This window comes from Thalia democratica, chromosome 5 (genome assembly GCF_965202585.1).
Source record: "Thalia democratica chromosome 5, ktThaDemo2.hap1.1, whole genome shotgun sequence".
NCBI classification, from domain to species: Eukaryota; Metazoa; Chordata; class Thaliacea; order Salpida; family Salpidae; genus Thalia; species Thalia democratica.
The window spans coordinates 52,692,590-52,715,484 of NC_139169.1; the positions used below are offsets into that span (position 1 = coordinate 52,692,590).

Genomic DNA, 22,895 nt, shown 5'->3' on the forward strand with positions numbered 1-22,895 from the left:
AAATTTAAGATTCATCTGACAAACCGAAATAAGTTGTAAAATTTAAAAAAATCTTAAAAAACTATTAGTTTTAAGCTGTAAAGAAAGCAAACAAATCTAGCAGAAGTAAACAGAGAAAATTTGACCTAAAACTTTTTTTCCGGCATACTTTGTAAGCATTGCTAAATTTATGAAAACAATAAAATTTGAAATTGAGAAAATGTATTATAAAGAACATATAACACCTGATTTTCATAATATTGTTTGAACTTATGTAAAAATAATGTATTTATATTAAACAAAATAATAAATATTCTTAAAATCTATAAATTTCATCAAGGGTTGACAAAACATAAACTTAGAAAAAATAAAAAACTTTTATTAACTGTTTACTTTTTTGAAATAACTAAATACAATTTCAATTAAAATTTTTATAAATAATAGACTATTTAACTTCAAACTCTTAAAATTACAAATAAGACAGGATTAATAGAAAACTATACGCTAAATGAGTTTTTTTTTTTCAAAAACTCATAAACTTTTCAAAAAAAATCTTAACTAGGCTATAAAAAATTAAAGTCGTTTAAAAAAAAAACCTTTGTTCTTAAACGTTAGCTCAAAATATAGACTAATAATATAATTTAGTTAAGATTTAAAAAATATATATACTTCTAAAATATACTCAATTTGATTATTAAAGTTTATTTCAAGTGATAAAATGTTTTGTTTGTCTCAGTCTACTGAAGGCTTGTGGTCTGATGATCAAATTGGTATGATCAAACTTTTTGTTAACTTGAGCTAGTCTCACGGCATACGAAATTCCAGGCTTAGGCTCTGTAACTTTCACCGATGTTTTTGTTGATCGTATTCAATACGAGCGTATACGTCTTGCTTTGTGGACAATATATTAAACGTTGAACGGTATAAGACAATGCTGACGTCACTGATCAATACAAGCAAACGGTTGATTCATGTCTTACATTATAAACCATTGGTAAGATTAATGACTGCAAATGTTTCGGTTGAGACTGACTGGCGAGTCCTAATCAGGACGGAACCGGTCTCAGTCTACAGAAAGTTTGTTGTCTAATGATCGTATTGGTAATATCAAACCTTTTGTTACCTTAAGATAGTCTCACGGCATACAAAAGTCCAGGCTTACGTTCTGTAGACTTTCGTTGATTGTTTATATAAATAGCATAAAATTTTTCTGTATCAAATACACTTCAAAATTTCATTATTTTATTAATTTTTAAAAATAAGGAAAGGTTATTTTTTTAAGTTACAATACTCCAATAAAAAATATAATATTATTTAAATTGTTAAGTGTTTATTTTTATCATAAAATGCTGGCTGTCATCTAATAAAAGAAAGAAATTGTCACTAAACTAAAAACTTTGATCAAAATATATTATATGATGGGTTATAATAACCATGTGGATGTTTAAATTGTTGTAATTTGACATGTTGGGACTTTTGTTTGAAAAAATAAAAACTAACTAATTGAAAATGAAAAACAACTAATACTGAGTATTTTATACTAAACCAATTTCAAAGTATTATTCATACTTAAAAACTCAAATATTATAAAATTATAATATAAGTATAAATTTCACTAGGCGAAAACATCAAAAATAAATTTAAAATGTTCTTAGTTTAAACTAGTGATCTACCGAATCCAAGATTCGGACAGATCCGAAATTTTGGATTCGATAGACCACTTTAAACTTTTTGAATTGTACTCCATTGTTTGTCAAAAGTTAAATGAAATGTAAAACTAAATAAGGATTTCACGCTTGAGTGGATAAAACAGTGCTTTTTCACACTTACAAAAGCCTTGTCAACTTTGATTTAGAGTTTTGCACACAGTTTAAAAACTATAATAAATTATTTTTGTTAGCCTCTTAAATAAATTAAGTACATAGTTAAGGCGCTTGATCTCAGCTTTTTGGATAACCGCTCTTACTTATTCATCATATGTTAAATTTAGTTTTTTATATTTGCTTGAGAACTTATTTCGGTTCAAATAACATTTTGGCTTTTCTCCTACGAGAATAAAAAAATTAAATATGCTTATAGGTAATTTATCTCACTTAGAGTTTTTAGCAGGGAGGTCTAGTTAACAAAGACCATTTAATTATATAAAAAATATTTTGTTTGGTTAATATTTTTTTCAGTTTCAATTTAGATATTATTGACTATTTATGTAATTGGGTCACAGATGACTTGTGAGAAGGATTAATAGTATTTATATATTTTACTTTTTTCCTTTTTTTTTTTAATTTCATGTTATTGTGTCTTTTTTAGAGAGCCTGTTAGTTGGAATAACAATCTCACTTATAATAAAGTTGTTTTTTTTTTGATATTTTTCATATAAAGGTCATTTATTTATACAAAGAAAAAAATGCAACTTAAATATGTAACATTTAAGCAGATGCTTGCATATTTTTATCTATATACTTTTATGTTAACATTTTATTAATTGTTTAATTGATAACTTTAATTTATAACATATATGATATAACTTCAAACATTCTAATATTTTATTTTAGAAACGATGTTCTAAAGAAAAAAATCTGTTAACAATAAAATACTAATTAAACTTCAATTATTTTTTATTTAATTCATGTTTTTTTTTTTGGATTAAAAGATTGTTATGAAAACATAAATCTTAAAATAATTAAAGTTATATCATTCTCTTGAATGCTAATAATGAATCATTTATAACAATATATTATCAATTTCTTTACATGAAAATTAGTTTGCCATTTCAGCCTTTCTTCTAAAGCGAGCGAATTTCTAAAAAGAATCCAAATAGAATTTGACCACGCACAAACAAAACAAAAAGCCCCGCCTCTTGTTTAAGATGTGGATACAAGGTGGAACTCAACATATCTTGTGCCACAGAGACTGAAAGAGTTTAAATAAATTGTCTTATACTATGTGGCTAACTATAAAAACGATCATGATTCGACTATTACAGCTAAAGAATGTCAACTAGTTAATGACATTATTCTACTAGTCCTGGAAAAGACGTTAAAAGGTATTCGTGATGTGCGACTTGATAAGTGAAAGATTCTTTGTGCACCAGTTCCTAGGACTTAATATCTTGAGCACTTTTTTTTGTAGCTCAATAAACTATATATGTAACTACTGCTAGAAACTTTTTTTTGTAACAAAGGACTGTAGTAAAAACAATGCGTTGCTCTTAAGCGTGATCCTGCATGCAAGATCACTGACAAAGTTTGTTAACTTTTATGAAAATTGAGAAAAATTATCAAATGTTTGTAAAACCTTAGCTAAAAGTATAGGAGCGGCTTGTGAAAGAAGGTTCTATACCAATATCAATAACTTAAACCTGAATGACAACAAATTACTGTTAGTCACAACAGCTGTTGATCCACGACATCGATTTTCCGCTTTCCCTTCTTACCTTAAAAATAATCTTAAAGAGCAGCTAAAATTAAATGTTAAAAAGCATATCTGTTTTTAGGCTAATCAAAGTGGTGATTATCCTATATTGCGACCAGAGAAACCAAAACCACAACCTTCTGTAGATTTTGATCTGAAAAAGTTCTAAACCTACTATTATTTGTTTAAAGTAGCATCAAAACAGCTACACAGGAGGACGAGCAACAGGACTCTATTGATGAAGAAATTGAAGCAGAAACAAAGAGCTTTTTGCTATAAAAAAATTTGAATGCAGAAACTAAAGAAATAAAGTCTTAAACTGGTGTAACTAGAACAAGACAAAATACCTACAACTTGACAGCTTGGAAAGGAAATATCTTGCTGCACCATCATGTTCTGTGTATTCTGAAAGATTATTTTCTGAAGCTGGTAATTTCTACCACCAAAAACGTAATCGATTGCTTCCAAAGATCGGCGAAAAACTTTTATTTCTCCTGTAAAACTTGAAAAAACAAGTATAGTCTTTTGAAGTGTAGCAGAGACATATTTTACAATTGTAGTTGTTTTATTTTTTTAAACACTTGATAAAGTTAATTTATGTTTCTTTATTGTAATGGTAAAAGTGTAATTTAAAGAGGAATTTTAAAGTTTTTATTACAACTGTAATTCCTGCTCTCTTTTAGGCCTTTACTACAGTTATATATAATTTTTAAATTATTACGGCTCCGTGTTATTTTCAATTGCACTTTGTTTTATAAATATGGACACTCACAAAAGTTTATGTTCTAATTCATTTATGGTCACAATAAAAACTAACTCTTAAGTTGAACGTAAAAGGTTTTAACTTTCATTGTGATTTTTTATTTTGCTTAAAGCACTTATTTAAGTCGATAATTTATTTATTTTGCATAACAAAAATACAGGATTGTTAATGTTGCTTGCATGGATATCAAAATAGTGAAACTAAGTTCTTAAGTATGTAACTTGATTTTTTTTTCAGCAAGACATTTGTTTTATTGTTTGTCTTAAAATGAATTATTTTATTTCTTTTTTGTTAAATAAGCAATAATATAATACGTAACTATTATTTATAAAATTTTATTCTATTTATATTACAAGCAGCTTAAATCTTTAGGATTCCAATTATTAAAATATTCGGATTCCGACATGGATTCGGATTAAGCCGGATCCTAATTTAAAAATTGAGATTCGGATCCGGATTCGGCCGAATGCTAATTTGAAAATAAGACTCGGATTCGGTAGATCACTAGTGTAAACTATTAAAGCTAATATACTTTAAAAAATTGCTATATATCATTAAGTAAGCAAGTAAAATTATAAAAGAAGTGCACTAAGTGTATAAGAGCTTAATTCATTAATATCACATCTAAGCAAAAGTTATATATTGAGAAGTTTTTAGTTTCGATAGTCGTGTTTTTAAAAATTTTAATGTGAATCGTTGCAATTTCAAACACCATAACTTTAACTATTAAAATTTCGAACGCTTACTTTTGAAACGTGGATAATTGAAATGTTGGCAGCCCAACTGTCGAATTTAAAGTGTCGGAATTTCGGCTGTCTTGTAACTACAATATTGGTTTATGTTTACCGTAATCTGATTGTAAAAAAAAAAACTTTAATTGGATAATAACAGGGTTTCACAAAGTGTTCCAAATAGCCCCTTTGGGTCCATCTTAGCAAGTCAGGTTCTAAATACTTGAAATGGGTTACTTAAGTACATTCCACGAGTAAATCGAAACATACACCAAATATTATATTAATGTATGTTTGTTTTACGAACAAAAAAATCTTAAGCAGTAGTTTAAAGGAGGTTTGAAACTTACACTAGACATTGAGATATTATGGGTTTGTAATAAGTGGGTGCAATCTTTGTTTTTAGTTTTCTGAAATTGTAGCGTTTATGAGTTTGAATTTTGGAAACCCTGATTTATAGTCATGTTGCTCCTCTCTTTTCATGACAAACTAATATTTTTATTTTGTGTTAGTGACGGAAATGTTATACTCTAAAATCAAATATACCTTTTTGTGCACTTTATTTTATAATGCATTTGTTTAAATTAAAAATCAAAAAACCAGTAAATAGATGTTTTACAAATGTAATACAAAGAAATGTACATTAATTTCAATTAAAAAAATACTTCGTAAATTATCGTAAAACGGGAAAAGATTTATCTAATTTTGTTTAATTATTAGCTAGATTCTAATAATAGGCAACAAACAAATAACAAAACTATATTAGCATCATTTATTTTGAAAAGTTAACATATCCAGCTGTATCTAATTTAAGGAACTGGTGGATTACTAAAAGTAATCTATTTTCACTTTTGATTATATCTGAAATTTAAATATAAACTTATAAAAATTACAACTGCTTTAAAAACTAACTTGAGTAGATACAGACAAAACAAGTCCAATAACTAAAACATAAAACAAAGGCATAGTCCAAATGGGATCCCCCGCTACCCACTCTTTTATTGCTAGTCCAACACCTTTCACACATGATACTGAAAATGATCCTATATTTTGTTAAATAAAATTACTATGATAAATATTGGTAAGAACAGGTTTTAAAAGTAGGTAAATATAAATAAAAATACTACTTTATTGTTAGTTCTTCTCAAGCAAACTAATTTTTCATAAATGAAATACATCATAACAAAATCATAAATCAAGTTAATTTTTAAATTTATATCATTATCTAAATGGCACGTTATTTTCTGAAATGATCTAATGTGCATAGTATTTTAAAAGTTTAAGAGCCAATTTACAGGATCCCCACTTAAGTTTTATAAAAAAAAACTTCTAAGAATATTTATGAAAAAGAATCAAATTTCTAGGGAAATTATCCGAAAAATATCAGTTAGAGAACAACTATATAAAGATACCGTTCATTCTATTCTTTTACTTTTAGTATCAATTTTTAAGTTGATATTACTTTACTTTTTTCATCATAGTTATTACTTTTATCAAATAAAGTTTTAGGTTTAACAGTTTAATGTCAATTTTATATATTTTATAGCATATAATGAAAACATTATGCTATGGAAAGTATTAAACTCCGTGCAGGCATATTATTCTAGTAGATAAATACAACACAATAGTTAAGATACCATAAGCAGTTAAACAGATTTTGAAGGCGTAATTTATTTTCTAGCAACTAAAAAAAATAAAAACACTATTTTCCTCAAAAATAAACATAGTGGATAAGACACTTAAAAACTAAAAAGTATTTTATTTAATTTAACTTATAAAAAATGCTTTGTTGATAAATAAAACATTCTTTTGATTATGCATCACCAAAAACTTTAAGCTAAAATATGAATAAAATAAAAAATACTTGGTTAAATAAACATACATCCTAATAATATCTAAACCCAGTAATAAGGATCGAACTTACTATCTCTATAGTTGACAACCTATCTTTTATTTTTAAACCAATTCAAATAAAATTATAAAATATTTTACTTTGGACTTTAGAGCAGGGGTTCCCAACCATGGGTGCGAGATGGCTTTTCATTTTTGTATGATAAATAAGGAGATTTTCACTCTCTGATAAAGTTTATAAAGTTAAAAAACACATTGTGTTATAAAAAGAAGTTGGCGCTAATTTTCTGAATAAATTAATTTTATTAATACGTCATAGAGCAAGAGCGCTTTTCTAGAAGTAAATTAATTTTACTAATTTCATTTAATAGCTGTTAGTTTAGAATTAACATTTCAGTAAAGCTTTCTTAGAGTTTTACACCTGTGAATTTTAATCATCTATTCTTTAAATATTTTATTTTCTTAACTGACCATTAATTGTTTAAAACAGTTTATGAGCTAGCTTCTATTTTAATTGAAATACTTAAATAAAAATTAGTATCTTCAGCAGGTTTTTTATTAGCTTTAAGAACAGTTTCTCTTAAGTATATTACATTTATAATGTAATCTTTTATTAAGCTTAGTTGTGCAGAAAGTAGTGCTTAAAGATTTAACATCAGTAAATTGTAAAGTTCACAGCAATTACTGTATGTTATACCATTTAAGAAAACTTGTTTTTAGCTTTAGTTAAACCAATTTTTATAGATCGGCTAAAGTATTCAATGCATCAACTTTATTTTTTATTCATTCCTCTTTTGAACTTGAACCGTTTACCTTTTTCAATCTACTTTTTTCTATTTATGTTGTAAGCATACAAACTTTTTTGTATTTGCCTTTATACATATCTTTTGACAATTTAAGACTAAATATCTTTTAACTTTTCAAATTCTTCACTCAAACCTTTATTATTTTGAAACCTCCTAGCTGCTAATGGCTTTGAAAATAAAACATTACATAAGCTTAACTTAGAACAGCTGATTTTTATTTTTTAAGTACATATATTCATAACAAAATGTATAAAAAGTTTAGTTTTAAGTTTAAGCCTAATATTTATTACTTTTCTAGTGCTTTTTCCTCACATCTAATATTTTTTCAAATCTCAAAAAACTAAATGACGAAGTCATAGGCCGAAGCATTGTTTTTGTATAAATTTTATGAAAAAAAATGTCTTAGTAATTGACTTTTTTATTTTTCTTAGAATACAATTTATTTAATTAGTACTCAATCATGTCAAAGATAAGGAAGTGGAATGATAGTTATGTTCAGTTTGGTTTTACTTGCACTGAAACAGTTTAAGGCCTGCAAAAACCGCAATGCATGTTTGTAACATTGTATTTTCGAACTCAAATTTAAAGCCATCTAAGTTGCAAGTACTTTTTAACAAACGACATGGTGGAGCAGATATTTCAGGTCATGATTTTGAGTCATTGAAATCTAAAAGGATCCGCTATGAATCACGAGGAGCACTTTCAAAGTTGGGTTTTGTATCTGCTGGCAAACCTCTTTTATTGGCTTCTTACCATGTGGCGTATAACGTAGCTAAATCCAAAAAGCCTCATACAATTGCTGAAGAGTTGATAAAGCCATGTGTGTTACAAATGACAGAAGATGTTCTGGGAAAAGAAGCTTCAAAAAAGTTTGAGTTAGTGCCGCTATCTAATAATACTATTGAAAGTCGAATTAAAGATTTAAGTTCGGATGTTTTGGATCAAGTCATTGTTGAAATCAAAGCTAGTTCTTTAAAAATCTCTCTCCAGTTGGACGAATCAACCGATGTTGAAAACTGCAGTCAATTGATTGTACTTGTTCGAATATAGTTTGTTATGTTTTTAAATTTCTAAGTATTTTATTTTTGTTAATATATTACACTATCATAAAATTGAAATAAAAAATTATTAATTAATGAAATCAATGATTTTATAATCAAATTATTAATAAATAATTATAGCATATAGTGTTAGGGATGCGAGATTAAATTAAGAGACTTTAGGGGTGCGGGGCATCAAAAAGGTTGGGAACCACTGCTTTAGAGCATGCTTTAATCTCTAAACAAAAACAGTATTCAATTAATGTTGTAAGATAATTAACTGATCATTGAAGTAAAAATTTCAACTTTTCACATCTTGAACATTTTACCATTCATTTTCTTTGCACAAAATATGATAACTAACAAAAATATAAATAAAAACACTGTGTAATAAACTCTTATAATTATTATTGTTGTAAAACTATACCGTTATCAAGCTATTAGTCTAAAATATAAATTAAATATACATAACAATAAAATTCATTAAACATTTTATCACAAAAATTTCCAGCACTAAGCAAAAAATAAGTAAAATCTATACAATTCAAGGATTTTTCAGAAAATTGAAGAATCTAGGGAAATCTAGGAAAATTGGAACTTTATATATACTGTACGGGTAGGTTTTAAATAAGCACGAAGGGTCACTTTTGCACGAAAGAATATTTTTGCACAAAGACACTTTTGTACGGCGTCAATTTTTGTAAGAAGGGTCAATTTTGCACGAAGACGTTTTTGCATGAGTTAAAAAAGTTTAAAATTTATATATATGTATTTTTTTTTTACTATCACTGTTACCCCTAACCCTTACCCTCGGTTAGTAACTTTTTTTTCTTTTTTTTTTATTTATACTTTTTACTAGTTTTCTAAACCATAACTGTTACCCCTTACCCTCGGTTGGTAACTTTTTCTATTGCTTTTTTTATTAATTTATTTTTCATTCTTTATTTTTCTTGTTTTTTAATATTTTTAGTTATTCTTTCTATTTACTATCAATGTTACTCCTAACCCTTAAGGTCAGTAATTTATTTTTCTTTTTTTTTTTTTATCACTTTTTTTTTTTTATTTTTTTTTACTCTTGTGCAAAAATGACCCTTGTGTAAAAGTGAATCTCCGTGCAAAAGTGACCCTTCGTGCAAAAGTGTTTTCGTGCATACTTGACCCGTTCCCATACTGTACAGTAGGGTGCTTATTTTTACAGCTACTTTTGACTTTCCAGCAGGAAATTTTTTATGTTTCGGAAGTATCATATAAACACCCTGTGCAAAATTATGGATGATTTAAAGAAACTTTCATCTTAGCACCAATCAATTTTCTAAAAACAACCCCAATGCAAAATGTATAGGATCCAAAAAATGCAATCTTGGAGTTTTAAGCTGAAATATTTTTATATGTGGCGAGTTATCACATAAAAACAAGATGCACAATTTAAAACGATTTAAAGAAAGTTTTTCGGAGGCGCTTCTTGATTTTATGTAATTTTTATAACTTTTTTTAAGTTTTCTTGAATTTTCAGTTTGTTTTTTAAAAAATCAAGAAGCGCCTCGATAAAACTTTTTATTAAATGTTTTAAATTGTGCTTAATGTGTTTATGTGATAAATAACTGGCCACATATAAAAATATTTCAGCTTAAAACTCCAAGATTGCATTTTTTGGATCCTTACATTTTGCATTAGGGTGGTTTTTAGAAAATTGGTTGGTGCCAAGGTGGAAGTTTCTACAAATCATCTAAAATTTTGCACAGGGTGTTTTTATGATACTATAAAAACATAAAAAAACTCCAGCAGGAAATTAAATGTAGCTGTAAAAATATAAACCTACTGTACAGGGTTCCCACTGAAATTTCTTTGTGCAATGTGAACTGCTGATGCCTAATTTAAACTTTAACTATTGAGTTTTTCAACTAAAGCTAAATAAAAATTTTAAAAAAGAATAGTTAAGATACACAAATGCAAATTAGTAACATTACCAAGTAAGGAGCAGATAGATATGTACACCATAACGTTGCTAGTTCCATGTATTGGCGCCACTTTGAATATAAGATATAAGGATATACACAATACAATAAATGCGTATACGATGAACACTACAAAAAATATATAATGTTAATTTTATTTTAGATATTTATGAATTAGTACAAAATGAAAGAAAATTTTAAAATTATCTTTTAAAAGGTACTTTATATGTAAACAATATTGTCTTAAAGTATGTCAAATTATACTTTAATTACAATACCTTACGGAATAGTTTAAACAGAAAAAATATAAATAACTCAAAGCAATGTAGATTATTAAATAATGTAGAATGCACTAAGTACCCCTGAAAAATTAAATATTTAAAAGTAGAGCATACTTAAACTTGTCAGCGTGGCAAATCATATTAAAACAACACTATTAAAATAGCTATTCTAGCTATTTGCTAATTTGAGCTAATGGCTTTTGGAAATTTGTTGAATTAGTACTTTTTAAAGCTAATAACAGGAGTCAAGTTTTTTTGAATATATATTTTACTTAGTTTTCAATTTTTCACTTACATTAGATTTTAAAACATATTCGTACTTTTCTATAGAAACATTTTTGAACAATTATTTAAAGATTTGTCTCATTTAACAAAATACATTACCATGAATATACGTTGAAAGTTGAAATTTTTATTAAAAAAGAAAGTAAAACAAATTTATTAATTGGATTTATATACAAGTTGGTTCTTGAACTTTGCTTTTTATGATTTTTGGCTTTTCTTTCTAATCTTTTTGATCACTTCTAGGTTGTCTTGAAATTTGTCTTCATTTCTCAAAGAAATTGAAAAATTGCTTCATGGTTAAACCCTGGTTCTACCACATCATTGACATTTTTCCAATTCATTAATCATTCTTTTTCCTCTAAGAAATCTTTATATTTAATCCATTGTTCTGGAGATTAGGTAAAAAAAAAAGAATGACTGCAGTCTAGGATTTAAAAAAATCAGGAAATTACTTCCAAGAAAGTCTGCAAGATATCTTTCTTCACATTAGCACAAACAAAAAGTGTAATAAATCATTCTTATTTCCGAAGATTGTTGACTGATCTAGATCTATTTATTAGTAGTAAAAATTAATAAAGTCAAAGAAACCTTAGCTTTGACTGATATCATTATAAATAAAATCACAGGAAATAGTTCTTCAATGAGATACAAGTGATGGCAATTTATGACATTTAATACAGAGGTTGCACACAACTTATTGTACTTTTGCAATTTTGAAACCAGGAGCTGCAGAAGCTACAGTACAATAAATACAATAAGAAATATAGCTACTTTTCCGGTTTTCATGCTTTGAAAATACTGCAAGTCAGTTTTGATTAATTATTTTCTTGGTGAGATAGAAAAAAATGATTTAATTTTATTCTTCAATTTGATTTATGTAACTTTATGCCATAAAGCCTGTTTTTTTAAGTTTATTTATTTGCCTTTATCACTTTTTATTAATGATTAGTGAAACTCTTGTAAGTACTCTAACTCATATTGAAATATAAGATTAGTTTTCAGACCAATATCAGACTTTCTATAATGAGTTGACACTTCTTTAAAAACTATTTCAATAGCTTCAAATTTCCAAGTACAATTGTACGTTGTCCCCTTTTTCCAGCTATTAGTTTATATTTTTGACTTATAACAACGCGGTACTTCAAAGTAAGTTGGCAGTCTGCAACTAGTTATATTTAAACGAAATGGACTGGACACTGTAACATACCATACAAACGTAGGAATGTTTTCTGTGCAGGGTTGCCACTCGTTTTTTCAAAAATTTTTCCAGGTTTTCAAAATTTCCTCCAGGTTTTTAAACGTACATATTTTTGGGTCTATTTTTAATTTAAAGTTAAGTTTAAGGTAAAAAACTGTGTTAAATAGTATATAAACATTGAAAAGATACTGTAAAGCTACTTCAAATGTGTTTTTTTTTTAATTAATAATGACAAAAAAATTTAATTTATGTGGTAGATTTTTTTAGTCAAATCAAAATTTTTCTACTTAACATGTAAAAACTGTTTAAAATTCCAGGTTTTTCTAGTTTTTTTTGCCTAAATTGTCAAATTCCAGGTTTCCAGGTAAAGTGGCAACCCTATCTGTGTGAAAATAATTTTTAAATAATAAGAAGAAACTACCTCTAAAAATTAGATTGTAAAAACTAAGATAGACTCAAGTTAAAATCAATCATGCGACTTATGATTATAAAATACTTATAAAATATAAAGTTTTGTTTAACATAAAGGTATATTTTAAAAGGTCAAAAATAATAAAATACAAACACTACAACTGAAAATAAGACTAAATTAGTTTTACTAAAACCTACTAGCTGCAACTTATCTGACTTGCACACAGAGAAAAAATTTAGTTATGCCAACTGGGGCGAACTGATTTGAAGAGTTTTTGCTTGAATAAAAATTTTATATGTTTAAAAAAATAAAACCAACAGTCAAACAAAAAAAATTAAAACTAATTTTAAATACAAGTATTTTGTTATTTTTTTAACACCTCTCTATATCTTTAGACTTTGTAAACCTTTGTTCCTTGACTAATTGATAAACATTTAATTGTACCTCAGTATATCAGAAATTTTGTTAACAATAAGAGATAAAATTAAAATTTTGAAAGAAATATGACTGTGTAAAACAACGAAAGTATAATGAAATAATGAGAGTTTAAAACGTAAATAAATAATACAGCACTCTTGCCCTGTATTTGAATAAACATCTAAAAAAGAAACCTGATGAAACATAAACAATTTTTATTAAACATTTTTCCTATATTTTATATATTTTTGTTAAAAAAAAGAAATCCATTACAGCAACAAATGCATATTTTTGTAAAAGACTATAAAGAAACAAATTTTAATATAGACACCACACCATTTCTTAATTGTAAACAAATGCTTACTTATAAATTGAATTTGCGAAGTAGAATAGATTATTAATGTTAAGTATCAAATAAGTGTAAATAAAGATAAAATGTACTTATCATTGAAATTACTAAATTTTTTCTACAAGTATTATTATTTTATATAAATTTAAATCCTTTTTTTAATATATGTATAGTTTTGTCGTTTGTTTTCATATTTATAAATAAAGTAAACAACTTGTTAAAAGTGGGAAAGTCCCCAGTCTGCTTTTAACTAGAAGCAATATCAAAAAACGGCCATTATAGTAAGTATATTTGATACCTCTCGTATCTTTACGATCTCTTATACCTTTACGCACTTTTTCTGTGGACACAATGTGCGTAAATAAGCGAGAGGTTACTGTATTTATAAGGTACTTTAAAGCTTTTAACTAGTAGTTATATCTTCTTTTTTTATAAAAAAAAGTATATATTTTTTGCAATTATTTTTTCAGAATTATAATAAACATTCAAATATTAAGGTAGTAAGAGTACAAGCAAAAAATATATATGCATATATAAAATCATTAGATTTAGTAGATTATTTAAATTTTAAAGCTTTTTCTGCAAATACCCAAAACTTAGTTTTTTTAGACAATGAACTCTTCATAAACACCCTATAGTTTTATCTTCCGAATTTTTATTGACTAGTTTCATTAGAAAATGTTTTTTTTATTACCAGGACATGGTGTTAAAATTTGCTAAGCATTTAAAAGCTGCTACCAAAGGAAAATAACTAATTATAAGTTAAATTTGGCCAATTTTAAACTTTAAAATAAACCTACTTTTATTTTAAAATAAGCACATAGCAAAATAATTAGAAAGTTGCTACTTTAAAGCTGATTCTGTTAAGAACTTTTTTATTTAGTTTTAAAAATATAGTAAGATATAAACGTTAACTACATTAAATTAACAGTTAAAACATTTAGACATATTAATTTCTAACCAAACTTCATTCCATATTTCCAGAAAAATGCAATTTGGACCCACTATGTAACCCCATTTAGATTATAAAAATACCAATAAAAAAATTCAAATGTAGTAAGCTTAAAAGTTAAGATGTTAAAGAACTAGGAAGTTAAATGTTTTAGTTGGTTTATTTTTCAAATTTGCAACATTAAAAGCACCCTAACACACAGTCAATATTTATTTAAATGATAGATTACTTATAAATTCGGCTAAAAAATAAAATGTTGTAGTTTTTATCTTCAATTATTTTTACATCAGGTAAATGTGAAAAATAAACACATACTGCAGAACTTTAGACATTTTAAACTAAGTTTCATAGAGGCACTTCTGATTTTATGTAATTTTTTTATCATATTATGTCAAGGGCATGGGGGGTTAACACTTTTTTTTTAATTTAATCTTTTTTATATAGTTTTTACTAAGCTACAAGATGCTTGTTAGAGATTTTAAAAAACTTTTGAGATAAAGCCCGTCAAAATGGGAGGCAACAATAGGTTCCTTATGGGAGACGCAAACTAAAACTGCAAAAATAGGCTATTTCTTAAAAATCTATCTTCTCCTATGTTTTTTGAGATTATGTCGCAAGGAATTTTTAAATTATAAAACAAATTTTTTATATAAAAAATGTACAAAAAAACAATTTGTTTTTTTTTTGGTATAAAACTTGTATTTTATATTTTTTTAAATTTTGTTCCAACAGAATTTTCTAAATATTGCAAGGAAAATTTCCTGAAAATTTGAGGTAGTTATCTCAAAAAACGTAGGAGGAGATAGATTTTTAATGATTTCAAGTTATTTGCCGTTTTAGTTTGCGTCTCCCATAAGGAACCTATTGTAGTCTCCAACTTTGAAATACTATATCTCAAAAATTATTTTGAGTTTTTAAAATCTGTAAAAAGCAATTTGTTGCTTAGTTAAAACTGAATTAAATAAAACTTAATTTTTGAAAAAGTTATTATTTTTCTTTAATCAGTTAAATCTTTGCGCAGTGTTTATTTTTTGCTGATTACTCAAAAGATGCATTTTTATGGGCACTGTGTTAAATAACTAGGTTTTAGTACTTAGTACTACTGATGTTATAACTGATACATCACTACACTTTTAAAATACTTTAAAAGTACAGAAAAAGTATTTAAACTTTAGTATAAACTATTTAAAAGAAACACTTCTTTTATATTTGTTAGCATAGAAATACTTTTAGTAGTATTTAGTTTTATACAAAAAAAATTTGAACTTAATACTGGTATTAAAAACCTGGGTCTTTTAGTTTAAATCCCATTTCTGAGAGGTTTGCAACTTCTTCTTTGTGAGGTGCATGTATAACAATCACAGTAGATCCTAATATGCATAAAATACATCCGACCTTACCGTGCAAATTCAGCCTTTCATTCAAAAAGTATGATGATAATACAGCACTGTTTATTTCATTAGAAAAGTATTAAATATCAAACTAAGTAATAGAGTCATTTGAAATAAATGGTATTTTATAATAATTTTTAAAATGTAAGTTTATGAGTGTAAAATAAACAAAGCTAACCTAACAAGTACAGATAAAGCACCAAGTGGAGTTACTAGTGAAGCAGGTGCAAATGCATATGCTAAAAAGTTTGCTCCTTCACCTACTGCCACTGTTCATAAAATATTAAACTCTATTGTAACACATACCTATGCAGAGTAAAAACTAGTGCTTGCAAAGACAGTTATATACTTGATAAGTTTTTCTATGTGTTTTTCTAAAAGTTATCCTAAACATGACTAGTACATAGATAGCTTGCTTAGTATTTTATAAATTTATAAAATTTATTCATTTAGTGATAAAAAATATTATTACAAAAAAGCAGTAACTTAAGGTCATTTGTCAGAAATTTAAATCTACAACTTGAAAACAGTTTTCTTGGTAACAAAACTTTTGTTCATATGTTTTATATTTTTTATCATCTATTAAAGAAAACATTAATTATAAATTTAAAAATTGTTAATACAAAACTATAGTTTTAACTGCTAGCATTAAAAAGAATTTGATATTAAAAAATATATATATAATTACACATAAAATATTATCAAAAATATAACCACAAAAATAAACAAACTAGAAATTAACCCAGCCCACCAAAGCCATTCTTTTAGATAAGCATGTCCTCCTTTTGCTAAAGTTTACAAGAATTATAAGAAAATTATACTTTTATCGTATGTATAATTTATTATATTATTTTAACAATTCTTTTTATATAATTTTCTATTGTTAAATCTAAGTTAATCTAAAAATATTTAATAAAATAGTTGAACTTAGACAAGAAAATTCACCATCATTTAATTTCGAATTGTTTATTTGTTAACGTTTTAGTTGTAATTATAGCATTTTACTATTATCACTAATTTGAATTATAAATAAATAAAATAGACAATGGAAAATGAGTTTATTAACAACTAACAAGCTCTAGCATTGCTAGTGGCAGCTAATCTAAGTAAGCCTTTCTTTTTGAGAATAAATGAAACTCCAATAAATATTGATGAGGATACTGCTAATATCAAACCTACGTAAAAATCCCCTTGTTCATCATGAGCTCTATGCAAAAATTTATTAATCAAACTCACTATAATAACCTTAAAAATTTTCAAGCTTCTAAATAAATTTTAGTACTAGACTGGACTAAGTTTTAAAAACGGCAAATATTTCTATTTTTGGAGATACTAGCAGGCCAATGGCCAATAATTATTATGTGTGCTAAAGAAGAAACAATTTTTCTTTGCACTTATGTTTTTTAATCTATATGCTTACAAATTAATTCTTATTTCCGTAGGTTAAATTTAAAAATAAAAATATGTAAGTTGTAATTTGTACAAAAAAAAAGGTACTGTTTCCATATATAACTTATATTTGTAATAATTTGAAAAATATGAAAGAAAATGTTTCTTAATACTTAAAGATGGGTTTTCTATTTTTAACATTATACTGACTGATTGAAATACAAAAATGTTTGTAAGTGTTCTTTTTTTATTAGTCTTTATAGTAGTATAAATTAAACTCACAACCAATTTTTTGATATCTAAAAATGTTGTTTGTAGTTGTAAGAAAACTTTTAAATAGTCATATAACCCTAATAATTTTTTTTTGCTGTCAATATTGCCAATTGTTTATGCTATACGAGCAACCAGATATTAAAACTAATGTGCCTAAATAGTTTTTTAGGCACATAAAATAACTGAAAACAAAAAAAGACATATTTTTTTCTATACTGCATTCCTTGGACGTGTTTAGACTGGTTTTCTAGATCCCTTAGAAACACTGAAAAAAAATCTTAGAAAATTCAACAGGGTTCGTGCGCGAAATTCCTTTTCATTTAGCCTGACAGAGACCTATTTAGCCTGACATTTTTTCAAAGTAGAAAAAATCACCTTCAGAAGGCATTTTGGGTATCGGGGGGTCTTAATTAGCAAATTAACGCAATAAAAGTATTCACAAAACTACTTTTAAAGAAAATAAAAATATAAATGAAATATTTTTCAACATCTATCAATCCCTTACCCAGCAACTTGAATATTTTTAACTGGTCATTATAATTTCTGCTTCAATGAATCCATACCTTTATTAAATTTTGGGGCTTAGTTACATCCACCACTTATCACCCATATACAAGGTTCGTGTCAATTAGTACTTGAATTCGTCAATTATAAGTTACATGACTGGACCAGAAGATTTTATTAAAACAGAAATGTGAATAAGTCTGTAAAAGAAAAACAAAATGTAATTAAACACATCTCTCAAAAACTTTATGTTATCATTAAAGCATCTTAATTTTTAAAACAACTAATTAAAATAACCATGATATTACATAAGTAATTTTTTAGTCTTGTGAATATCTCTAATAACTTTGAATAAACAGAAAATAAAATATATGAACAAACTGCTAAGAGTATTAATCTATAAAGTATTTGGTATAAAGCCTTTATATTAGAAATTAAAACAGTTTAACCAACTAAGCTCTGAAAAACAAAGCTCATGTAAACAAATTCAAACAAACAGTCAAGTTGTTGAACTAAACTGTAATGTTTAAACTGTACTTTTTTATGAATTTTTATAATTATGACGTATATAATCTACTAAAAACAAAATAATGAAGATTCTTAAAATTATTTTACAAATTCAACAAAAGGTTTTAAGCACTTATTTTTACAAATACTGACTGATTTTGTCTTTAATAACTAAATCTTTATTTAGAAATAAATTCACATCTCAATTTGATCTTAATTTAAAAATTTCATGCATTTGAACTGACAAAAACTGAGATTCTCAAATTTTTAAACACAAAAACTGATTTAGCCTGACGTTTTTCAACTTTTTTCAAAAAAACTGATTTAGCCTGACTTAGCCTGACGCGCACAAACCCTGATTCAACAAAAACGTTGCTTGACCAGAAACTTTACATATGTTAATAGAATTGCTCATTAAATTTTAATAAATTTTTAAATAATGAAAGCTAAATTCATAATATCTAAACTTAAGCTTCATATTTTGCTGTTGCACTAATAATAATCAGATGTTCTCAATAAAAAATGCTTAGCATAAGTATATAAAAGAAGTATATGCACTGTTTTTCAACTAGAAACTACTCTTGTACTTAATACTCTATGTACACAAAGTTTTTATTAATTTTAAATAAATAGAAAAGCCATTTAAAGATAAGTTACATTAAAGCAGATTCAAACAACTCTTTTATGAAATTTTAAGTCTTTTTTTTTTAATTTTGACTCTATAGTTCACTAACCACCCAACATGTGTTTTAACTACTCATCCACAACATTGATATAGTGACATCTAAATTTTCTTTTTTAAGAATTTAACTAAAAACAGTTTTATAAAGATATAATTTTCTACCAAGTTTTATATGGAAACCATTATTTTTTCTATAATATTTTTATATAATTTTTATATAATCTATTATATTTTTTTTGATATTAACTAAATGTTTTCATTAACAAAACTTATTTTAGTTTTAAAGAATTTTAAATTATAGCTCTTAAGAAAGAAATATCAGTACTTTTTTTTTCTTAAAGATTGATGATGTAAATCAATGATTCAAGTACTAAATTTCAGAACTATGAATAATTCAAGAGATAAAATGTTGTGATTTGTTTTACTTTTGAATTTAATAAAAATATTCAGTTCTCCACTAATGATTGTGGTTATTGTTTATTATTTAAAGCAATAAATATATGAATATATGTTTTAAAATGCTTCTAAAAGTTATTTCTAAAATATTCTAAAAGTTATTGAATAGCAAAATTTAAAATAAAAGTAAAAAGAAAAATTTAAATTGACCTTTTCTAAATATTCCAATATAAAGCAAAATTTTCAAAAGTAATTAACTCCAACAGGCTTAAAGCTAGGAAGCTAATTTTTTTTTTGTGTTGTCTATTTATGTGATTACCCTCCTACAAAAAACAGACGAAGCGAAATTCTAAAAATTTATTTTTGAGGGGCAACAGATGCACCCTAATGCTCAGGTAGTTAGTTTATATTCATTGCACAGATATTAATTTTTAAAATGGAATATTTAGTCAAATCAGATAGAAACCTTATAAGTATACGAAAAACTATACTAGATAAAGAAGCTAAAAAGGTTCAACAACAGCTTGTTTTAAAGCAAAACCATTGTTAGAAAGTATAAATGAAAACAATAAATTTCATTTAATATTAAATTTGTAGAAACATACCTCTATTATCTTTCAAATACAAATGCTATGGCATGTTAGTAAACACTTAAATATAAGTGTTTTGTTAAAAGCTATTATAGAAAAACTCAAATATAAAAAAACGAAAATATTTGCTACTTCACTAAAAAAAATCTAAACACTCCTCCAGTCACTAACATACTAGATAAATAAATCTTTTTTTTTTTTTGCTTTGCACTGTGTATTCAAAATATGTAGTTTAAAAAACATGACTTCTAGGGTCATTACAAAAAATCTTAAACATATATAATTACATTTGCAAAATTCAGCTGAAATAGTCTTCAATCAAGGGGTGATTTAATTGATGATTTAGGGAAACTCTGATATAGACTAAATTCTTCAAAATGTGTTGCACAAACAGGTTAAGCTATTTTAATTTTTAAATCTAATAGTCAGTATAAAAAAAATACTAATAATCAAAAATATATCTTCTCAATCTGTATTTTTTAAGTTTCTTTTATACATACTACAAGTTTATTATAAATAACTAACTTTGCATGTTGTGTATTACTGTTGTTTGACATATTGACAGTAGTGCTAAGTGAGTCTACTGTTGATGCTGTTAAAAATGTTGATGGTTACAAAAAACCAGAAAAAATTACGCTATTATTTGTGTTTAAAATTTGTAAAAAAATTAACTCACTACTTAATTTTTAAATTAAAATAAATTGTAACATTGAAATATATGCAATACAAACTTTTACATACATCTTAGCTCAGAAAAGTAGTTCTCTACTTATATAAAACACCAAAAAAGAGTGATTGATTCTAAAAAATGAAATTAATTTATATACTGCACATTATATATAAGCTGTAAACAAAAAATTGTTCTTAATTGTATGTAAGTAAGTACTTTAAAGTTACTTTACAGCCATTAGAGTGCTATTTTTTATAGTATTATTTATATAAAACAAAGTGCTACTAGTTGCTTTTTATCGTTTAAGGCAGGGGTTCCCAACCAGGGGTGCTCGCACCCCTTGGGGGTGCGAGGCAATATTCCAGGGGGTGCGAGATGGCTTTTAATTTTTGTATGATAAATAAGGAGATTTTCACTCTCTGATAAAGTTTATAAAATTAAAAAATACATTTTGTTATAAAAAGAAGTTAGCGCTAATTTTCTGAATAAATTAATTTAATTTAAAAAAAGTTAAATCTCTGGTGTCGACGAGTTGAAAGAGGCAATTTATCAAACTTCCATTACTCGAAGAAGTGACTGATGAAGATGAGTGTTTAGTACCAAGTGTGCGTGCAGAAATTATGAACCATTTGGAAATACTATCCAAGTCATTTGACGGATATTTTAAAAAAGGAGAACTGGAAATTTCTGAAGAATGGATATTAAATCCAAATTTTTTTAATTTGAATCACATGTCTAATGATGAATCGTTAAAAGATGAACTTATTGAATTATGCATGAACCGTTTTCTCAAAATGCAGTTTAAAAGCAAAACTCATGAACAATATTGGTGTTGTTCAATGAATATGTTTCCAAAACTTGGTGAAAAAGCACTTAGTACTCTTATTCCATTCGCGACGACTTACTTGTGTGAGTCTGGATTTAGTAATCTTTTGCCAATAAAAACTAAACCAAGAAACTGCTTGAATGCACAGGCAGACATACGAATTGCCATCAGCAACACAATACCACGTTTTCAGAAAGTTTTGTGCAATAAACATAAACAAAAAAGTCATTAACTTTAGAGTAGATTTAAAATTAAGTTCTTAATCTTTTCAAAATAATATTGCATGAATAGAATTTTAATATTTTGTTAAATACCATGTGAGTATAACGACGTGTCATTTATAATTTTTTTATTAGATATATAAGATTGGTTTAGTTTTTTGTTAATGTTAATTGAAAAAAAAATGTTTTTTAGAAAGATAGATTTGTTTGTTTTCGTTTAATTGAAAAGTTATTTAAGTTTTAGGTTAGTTTAAAAATAAGCAGGTACAATTACAAGTGATGAGCTCCAAACTCACTTGCTTGAGTTCAGAAAACGTTTATCGTTGCAGAGGGAAGAGTGAGTTCTAGAGATGTTTTTTACCTTATAAAAAAAAGATAAAACTTGTTCGAATATAGTTTGTTATGTATTATATTTTTGTTAATTTAGTACACTATGATAAATATTAAAATAAAAATTATTAATTGAAGAAATAAATGATTTTATAGTCAAATTACTAATAAATAATTATAGCATATAGTGTTAGGGGTGCGAAATCAAATCAAGAGACTTTAGGGGTGCGGGGCATCAAAAAGGTTGAGAACCACTGGTTTAAGGGCATAGGGGAGGGCCAATTTGATCTTATTTTATATAGATTTTACAAAGCTACTATATGTTTTTCCAATATTTAAAAAATTCAAAATAGTTTTTGAGATATAGCTGGTCAAAGTCAGAGGCAACAATAAGTTCCTTATGGGAGGCTCAAACTAAAACAACAAATAACTTGAAATCACTAAAAATCTATCTCCTCCTACGTTTTTTGAGATAACTACCTCAAATTTTCAGGAAATGTTCCTTGCAATATTTAGATTATTGTGTTGGAATAAAATTTAAAAAAACTAGAAAATTAAAATTTTACACCAAAAACACAAAAAAAAACTGTTTTACACTTTAAGAAACTATCTAAATATATCAAGGAACACTTTCTGAAATTTTGAGGTAGTTATCTTAAAAAACGCAGGAGAAGATAGTTTTTGGT

The 22,895-nt window shown here is 26.1% G+C and overlaps 1 protein-coding gene across 6 annotated transcripts in view; it reads right to left on the reverse strand.

The window, feature by feature from the left end:
• Positions 1-22,895, reverse strand: part of LOC145835925 (magnesium transporter NIPA2-like) — a 45,501-nt gene that overhangs the window by 18,211 nt on the left and 4,395 nt on the right. For 3 of the 6 annotated variants that reach the window (XM_082943686.1, XM_082943684.1, XM_082943685.1), the window contains 7 exons: positions 20,688-20,754; positions 16,895-17,028; positions 16,553-16,609; positions 16,000-16,090; positions 15,717-15,877; positions 10,549-10,665; positions 5,797-5,927 (listed from right to left, as the gene is read on the reverse strand). In XM_082943686.1, coding sequence (XP_082799812.1) covers positions 5,797-5,927; positions 10,549-10,665; positions 15,717-15,877; positions 16,000-16,090; positions 16,553-16,609; positions 16,895-17,028; positions 20,688-20,754 — 758 coding nt within the window. Of the gene's footprint in view, positions 1-5,796; positions 5,928-10,548; positions 10,666-15,716; positions 15,878-15,999; positions 16,091-16,552; positions 16,610-16,894; positions 17,029-20,687; positions 20,755-20,893; positions 21,009-22,175; positions 22,241-22,895 lie in introns of those variants that run through there. The other 3 variants (XM_082943688.1, XM_082943687.1, XM_082943689.1) reach the window with 3 other exon arrangements.